Below are 7,200 nucleotides of genomic sequence, written 5' to 3'. Positions count from 1 at the left end.
CGAGAAATTGCAACGGAAAGCACGCGCGTTGCTGTGAAAGGGTTTGGAGGGGAAGGCGCAGTGTCGCCGGGTGACGAGTTGAAGAGGAAAATCGTCGCAACACAGAATTGTAAAGGGAGGGACGCACATCGCAGCACGAGGAATTGCAGGGCGAGGCGCACGCGCCGCGGCGAGAAGGGTTTGGGAGGAGGGCGCGGGTTGCTGGATGACGAGTTGAAGGTGGGGAGAAGCGTGGCATCGCGATTTGAATGACTAGGAGTCTAGGACACACTTTTAAAATTTTGTAATTAAATTTTCGTTTTTTAAAAAGTGAATTATTAGGTAATTAATTTGGTTGTATGTAGAGTTTGGTACTTAAACTTTTTTAACGACAAATTAAAAATAAAAATTCAGATAAAAAAGTTTGACGATAAATTTAGTCAACTATTACTTCAGGTAAAGTTGGCTGAGTTTTCACCCAAATTAAATTTCAAAAATAACAAATACTCTTCCTTTTTTTAAGAAAACTTCTTTCCCACAAATCCCAAACCCTTTTTTAAGTTTTAACACAATAACACCTTTCCCCGTCTAACCCTAAACACACAGACCGAAACTCTCTATCCTGCTTCGTGCCCTCGCACCTCCGTCAGCCTCCGACGCATTCGCCTCTCCGATGCGTCCACCTCTTCTTTGTCGCGTCTGCCTTTGATCCTCACGTGGGATTCTTCTTCTCGTCGCGTCCAGCTACTCGCCGAGTTGCTGTCTCTCTCCGTCTCCCCTATCTCTCCTTTGGGTTTGAGCGGTACATCTCCTTCACCTTATCCCAATTGCCTTCTAATGTGTAATGTGCAAATATTTTTACTGCATAACCCTGAAGTAACAATTCAGCTAAATACTGATTATGTTCAGAGATAATCATAAATCTTAAAGTAAATAAATAAATAAGTAATTTTTAATCGAAATTGGGGGAAGAGTGACCCTTTATAATACTCTGCACACACACACATACGAACTCCGCTAATCACTAATCACTGTATATTTTTTGTTTTTAAGTCAAATGACATGAAATTAAGCATCTTTGGAAACTTTTACCCAATTCTCTAGTTCATCTTCTGCGGATATTTCTTCGATTTCTTCTGCTTTGGTCATGGTTGTTAAATATTATGCGAATTCTAAGACCATGGGACGTTTCATGAATTTCTTGTGTTAAGGTTTAGTATATGTTATACTTAGTAGCTAGCATCCTATATCATTTGCATTTATTGAATCTAATGTGCTTTCAGCTTTATCTTTTCATTATTGTAATGTATTGTTTAAGAAAGCAAATTTTCATAGGTCATTTTCCTTTGTAAATCATTTTGAGAATATATATTATTAGTCATATTTAAATTAGATCATAGAAATGCTAATTGTTGATGTATTCTTGATTATGATGAGTTATTGTTATTATGAATTTATGATTAAATAGGTAATTAATTTATATGGTATTTATAAATATCATTAACCACTTAGTTCACTCAATTTAAGTTAGGATCCAACAAATAAGTTTACAAAGCAAAACATATAAGTCCTAATATAACTTAAAATTTAGGAACTTAGATGACATATTTTCAACCTTGAATAAGGTCTAGTAATTTAGTACAAACTAGAATTTTATGTTTTGATTTGAATAAGTTGGAGGTTTTAGAGTGGTTTTGGGATTAATATCTTGGTTAGAAGCAAAGCTTAGGTAATATTTAATCTCAATTAATCTAAGAGTGGAGTTAGAAAGAGAACATCAATGGTCCTAGAATCTTTCCTTAAGGATGACTAAAATATAGAAAAATTAGATTGAGAAGTTCAGCTACGGTAAACTTAAATTTAAGGATCAAATGACGGATTAAGTAACTTTGAGTGATTGGTATCATTATGGGTAAGTAATTTAAGTTTGAAATCTTTTTAGACTAAAATCTTTAAAATGGTCTTTGAACAAAGTCATATATATGACTTGTATATTATTTGAATTAGCGCAAATGACTAGTATTAATTTTACTTTTCTGCATGTAATTAATGATTTTCTAGACTGATTTAGAGAGTCATTTGCTTATTTATTGAAGAAACAATGCAAGGTCATCATGATGATCATACAAAGGAAATAGATGGCTCAAAGAAAAATTTGAAGACCAACAGCACACCAAAAGAAAGAACTAGCTCAAAAGAAATCTCAGCTTGAGGCTTACTCAAGAAGCACTTGTGAAGATAATGTTTTTGTGTTAAAGCTTGTGTGTTTCAATTGTTTGTATGTTTGGAACATGGTCTGTTCTTTGATGCTGTTGGATTTGATCTAAAGTAAATAATGTTTTATGTTGTTTTTAATTTTCTATTTTCATTTATTACATTTGCAGGGGAGAGGAAATAATTGATGACAACAATGATAGTAACAAATGTTAGAAGATACAAGTTTCTTTGATTATTACATCCTAGAAGAGTCAAGAATATTTTGGTGCACCTGAACTTTTTAAAGTTCTCTGTTATTGGATTTATAATGCTATATAACACTAATGGTAGGAGAAAGTTGTATTTAGTTGAACACGTAGTTTGTCATATATATATATATATATATATATATATATATATATATTGTGTTTAAAAAATTGTTACAAAATATTACTTGTTTTTCTTTTTTTGTTACAAATACTTTTCTGTGACAAAAAGGAAATTGTTATGAAATCATTTGGTAACAATTAGCAAATTTTGTAACAAATATTTTTGATACAATTGCTAGTTTTTCTTGTAGTGAAGGTGATTTGGGCTAATTCTCTTTCTTTATATATGCTTTCAGAAACTCTCAGACCTTGATAATGGCAGATCTCAAAGAGCGGCTACTTCCACCAAAACCTGCGTCAGCTTTAAATGTAAGAGAGACTGCTAATCGACCATCTGCCTCTGGAAGGCTACCTTTTCAAGGTATGGATGTTCTTGGGCTAAAGAAGCGAGGTCAAGGTATCCGATCATGGATTCGTGTTGACACATCTGGGAACTCCCAAGCAATTGAAGTAGACAAGTTTACAATGATGCGACGTTGTGATCTACCTGCTCGTGATCTTCGCCTTCTTGATCCTCTGTTTGTATACCCCTCAACGATCCTTGGTAGAGAAAAGGCTATTGTTGTAAATCTAGAGCAGATACGGTGTATTATTACGGCAGATGAGGTTCTTCTCTTGAATTCCCTTGATAGTTATGTACTGCACTATGTGATGGAGCTACAACGACGGTTGACAACTGGGGTAGGTGAGGTCTGGCAGTCGGACGGTTCTGACATGAGCCGAAGGAGGGGAAGTAGGACTTTTGAAAATGTCATTAGCAACACTTCCCCTGATTATTTGCCGTTTGAGTTTAGGGCTCTTGAAGTTGCCCTGGAAGCGGCATGCACATTTCTTGACTCTCAGGTTTGTAGGAGTACAAACATAGGGTCTTATTTCTGTTTATGTTTGAAATTGTGATATTTCTTTCTTTCTTTATTTCTGGGTAGTTTATCATATTAAGTTTAAATGAACATGTAGATAATCTTAATAATCTTGCCATGCATATTATATGTTATTTTGATTTGATGCATACCCAGAAAGCCCTTTTTGGGAAAGAGGAGACCAAGTCCTCAATCATTTGTTCCAATGTTTTAGATGAAGCCATTATCTGTACCATTACTTTGTTTCAGTTGGATCTTAGAGATTCTGTATTGTTTGGATTTTTACCCTTACTCCTTTAGAGATTCAGTTGGATTTTTACCCAGAAAGCCCTTTGTTTGTTTGTTTGTTCTTTCCGTATGGATGGCCTTACCTCACCTTATGTCATGTTCATGTAATGGGAGGATGGCTTGGCCATGAAGTAACTTCAACAAGTGCCACTTCCATAGTTCCCTTCTTGGCTTACCATTTTAATTTCATGTGTAATGTAGCAAAAGTGTAGCTTCCATGATTTGTTGGTGGTATAAATGTCTCAGCGTTTCTTATTTAATAACTTAAAAGAATGAAAAGAGACCGAAGGAATAAACAAAGTAGGAAGCAAATATGAACGTGCATTTCTCCCCATCCATTTCTGAATTCTTGATCCAATATACTTGCATGGAATATTTCTTTCTTTTCTTTACACGTCCTGGTTCATTTGATTTTGTTAAATTAGTTTGTAATACTATCATTTTTGTTCTGGCAATTTTCAAAAGGCAGCAGAGTTAGAAATTGAGGCTTATCCTTTGCTGGATGAATTAACATCAAAGATCAGTACTCTTAATTTAGAACGTGTTCGTCGACTGAAAAGCAGACTTGTTGCACTGACTAGGAGGGTTCAAAAGGTGGTATTGATCTATATTTTCTTCTTCGTTTACACGATTGCTAATGGAAGGTACCACATTTTGGATCTTACTACATTTTGATGTTGTCTTTTACTTGATGGATATATTCAGGTTAGAGATGAAATAGAGCAACTTATGGATGATGATGGTGATATGGCCGAAATGTACCTTACGGAGAAGAAAAGACGGATGGAGTTATCATTTTGTGGAGATCAGTCGTTGGTTGGATATAGGTCTCTTGATGGTGCATCTATTTCTGCCCCCGTTTCTCCTGTTTCATCACCTCCTGATTCTCGAAGGCTTGAAAAGAGTTTGAGCATTGCTAGGAGTCGACATGAGAGCTCGAGGAGCACTGAGAGTACCACCGAAAGTATAGAAGAGCTTGAGATGTTGCTAGAAGCATACTTTGTTGTCATTGACAGCACGCTAAACAAGTTGACATCAGTAAGCAGTGTTGTTTTTGCTAACCTTTTTCTATCTAGCTTCATCACAGTTTATCAATTCATGTTTCTTGTTTCAGTTGAAAGAGTACATTGATGATACGGAAGATTTTATCAACATTCAACTGGTGTGTTTTTTTTATCCTTTCACTTTCATAGTTACCCAAAGGTTCATGTCAATTTCATTTTTCCTGATGTGGTCATGTGACTATTGTGCATACAAATGAACACACATGTTAATGTTCACACAACCAATACATTATTGGGGGAGAGGGCACTCTAAATTTTGTTATTTGAACCAAAATGGTAAAATAATAGGTGTATGAGATTTTGATGTGACATTGCTGATCATTGACGAGTTCTAGGGGTGAAAAGAACAAATGGCCATATACCAGTGAACTGATTTATAGCTTAATAAATCTAGGAGCAGCTGAGCTGACTTCTTTTTATTACAGGATAACGTGCGTAATCAGCTTATCCAGTTTGAGCTTTTGCTCACAACTGCAACATTTGTTGTTGCCATCTTTGGTGTGGTGGCAGGAATCTTTGGGATGAATTTTGAAATCCCATTATTTGATGAACCCACTGCATTCCATTGGGTCCTTATAATTACAGGAGTTTGTGGAGTCTGCATATTTTGTGCATTTGTTTGGTTCTTCAAGTACAGAAGACTCATGCCCCTGTAGACTGCAGCAGTAAGCGAAGCTAAGGTAGACCACCATCTGAAGAAAGATTAAGCAATTGCCTCCTTGCCATTAATTTTATGCCTTCAGCATGAAATGATAGAAATAAAAGGAAAGAGCTGCTCCTAAAAAGTGCATTCTTTCAATTCAATTTTGCATAAAATTTTAGGCGATCGGTATTGATATTTCATTCAGCAATGTCTGTAATTTAAGACTGAGTAAATAGTTGAATTGTCATAGCCAAACTTCTTGGTCTCGAATCCACCATATATTATATGTCAGTCAAATTTAAATGTTGCGAAGAAAAGCTAGGTGATGAAATGGAGCTAGAGCTGAGACGTTGTATATATGAAATAATAATGATTTTTTATTTTTATTTTTATTTTATTTTATTTTCATATTCACCGAGAAGAAAGGCTAAGAACCACAGGCCAACCCAAAGTCAACCGCATGCTCAGGTGCCCAAGAAATTAAAAGAATAACTAGTTTGATGGTTGGTATTAGACGGCCTTTGACTGTTAGGTTATAAAGAAAACCACTCTTGCAAGTGGTATTATTAATTACTTAAAACCGGTCCAGAAAATTATCACTGGAAGCAAAGCAGAATGGAATTGAATTTTAGTGATGATGAATATGACTCTCAGGTGTGAGTCTTCAACATCATCACCTCCTACACCTCCCTCTCCTCTTCCCATAAGTTTCGGGCCCGGCAACTTGAGATACTCCTTTTCTGTATCTTCAACTCCTTCGCCGCCCTTCTCACCACCATCCTCCATTCATACTTCAGCCGAGAATCTTCCCCTTCTCTGCAAGGCATCAGTATTTTCATTGGATTATCAGCATCCTCAAGTGTTGGAATCTAGGAGCACATGCTTCAAGGACTTGTAAGTCTAGTTTTTTATTTATAACATTAGTTTCATGTAAGTAGAATTCACATTAGCAATAGTTATAGCAACATAACATTTTATTTTCCATACCAATAATTTGATAAAATCATATACTAAGGATGAAGATATAACTAACCACTTCTCCCTCTGAATAAGATCAGGTTGGAATGGGTTTTACAAAGATGTTGCAGCTGCTGTAAAGGGTTTCGTCGAATCTTCCTAATGCCACATAACAGTTCAAGAATTCAATGCTGTTGTCGATAGAGTTTATTACCAATGGTTATTATTTATTACGTTCAATAGTCAATAGTTCAATTGGATAGCTTAAGTCCACTGCATTCAATCTCCACAGTAGATTTCTTTTCTCTCTCTCTTGTAAAACTTAAGTAAAGTATTATCAACACCAATGAGCTCTGAAGTCTGAACTCATGTTGTCAATTTTCCTGATTACTTTTGTGTGTTCTCTATGTATATTTACATGACATTTTAAAATTCAACATCCAAAATTTATTCTGTTTTTGGGGGGTCTAGGTTAGGGCCAAGTTAGACCCGACCCAAACCCGCAACAGCAACAACTCAATTATAAAGGAAAATTGGCCCCCTGAAAAAAAAAAAAAAAAAAAAAGAAAGACGAAAATTGGTCTCTACCATTGACAAGCCAAAACTACCCTGCACTAACTATCTCCTACTCTCAAGAATGTTTTACCCAATCCCAGGCAGAGCTGCCATTGGGGATCTTTTTTTGGAGTTCTCTAACATCCTGAATTACGGAATCAATCTCCCATAGAGTGCTATCTTGCTTGATTGCGTCAATAATCGGTAATCAATCCGATTTTATAGACACTTTTTCTTCTGTCATAATTCTTGCTAGAATGCAAGCTTCT

The 7,200-nt window shown here is 35.7% G+C and overlaps 1 protein-coding gene across 12 annotated transcripts; it reads left to right on the top strand.

Annotated features, from left to right (window-relative positions):
• Positions 1-459: 459 nt before the first annotated feature.
• Positions 460-5,736, top strand: LOC107605850 (magnesium transporter MRS2-1). Of its 12 annotated transcripts, none has more exons than XM_088492874.1 (8): positions 500-781; positions 2,076-2,257; positions 2,364-2,522; positions 2,801-3,407; positions 4,178-4,306; positions 4,418-4,750; positions 4,827-4,874; positions 5,202-5,736. In XM_088492874.1, exons 4-8 carry the CDS (start codon positions 2,820-2,822, stop codon positions 5,430-5,432), a joined length of 1,329 nt encoding a protein of 442 aa, XP_088349000.1. In that variant the 5' UTR covers positions 500-781; positions 2,076-2,257; positions 2,364-2,522; positions 2,801-2,819; the 3' UTR covers positions 5,433-5,736. The 12 variants fall into 12 exon arrangements, with proteins under 12 accessions (XP_020961912.1, XP_088348996.1, XP_088349000.1 ...); XM_016307772.3 differs by having other exon boundaries at positions 517-781; positions 4,178-4,309; XM_088492877.1 differs by having other exon boundaries at positions 517-781; positions 2,801-3,411; positions 4,182-4,306.
• The last annotated feature ends 1,464 nt before the right edge of the window (positions 5,737-7,200 follow it).

This window comes from Arachis ipaensis, chromosome B7 (genome assembly GCF_059453495.1).
Source record: "Arachis ipaensis isolate K30076 ecotype BB chromosome B7, ASM5945349v1, whole genome shotgun sequence".
In the NCBI taxonomy this organism is placed as follows: Eukaryota; Viridiplantae; Streptophyta; class Magnoliopsida; order Fabales; family Fabaceae; genus Arachis; species Arachis ipaensis.
This window is presented reverse-complemented; position numbering and strand designations above follow the sequence as displayed.

What these genes read in the sequence shown, in the direction of transcription:
- LOC107605850 (XM_088492870.1), top strand. Translation starts at nt 2,820, where the DNA reads ATGGCAGATCTCAAAGAGCGGCTACTTCCACCAAAACCTGCGTCAGCT. An exon ending in CGCTAAACAAGTTGACATCA is followed by an intron (nt 4,751 to 4,826) that starts GTAAGCAGTGTT and finishes TTCTTGTTTCAG; the next exon opens with TTGAAAGAGTACATTGATGA. An exon ending in ATTTTATCAACATTCAACTG is followed by an intron (nt 4,875 to 5,201) that starts GTGTGTTTTTTT and finishes TTTTTATTACAG; the next exon opens with GATAACGTGCGTAATCAGCT.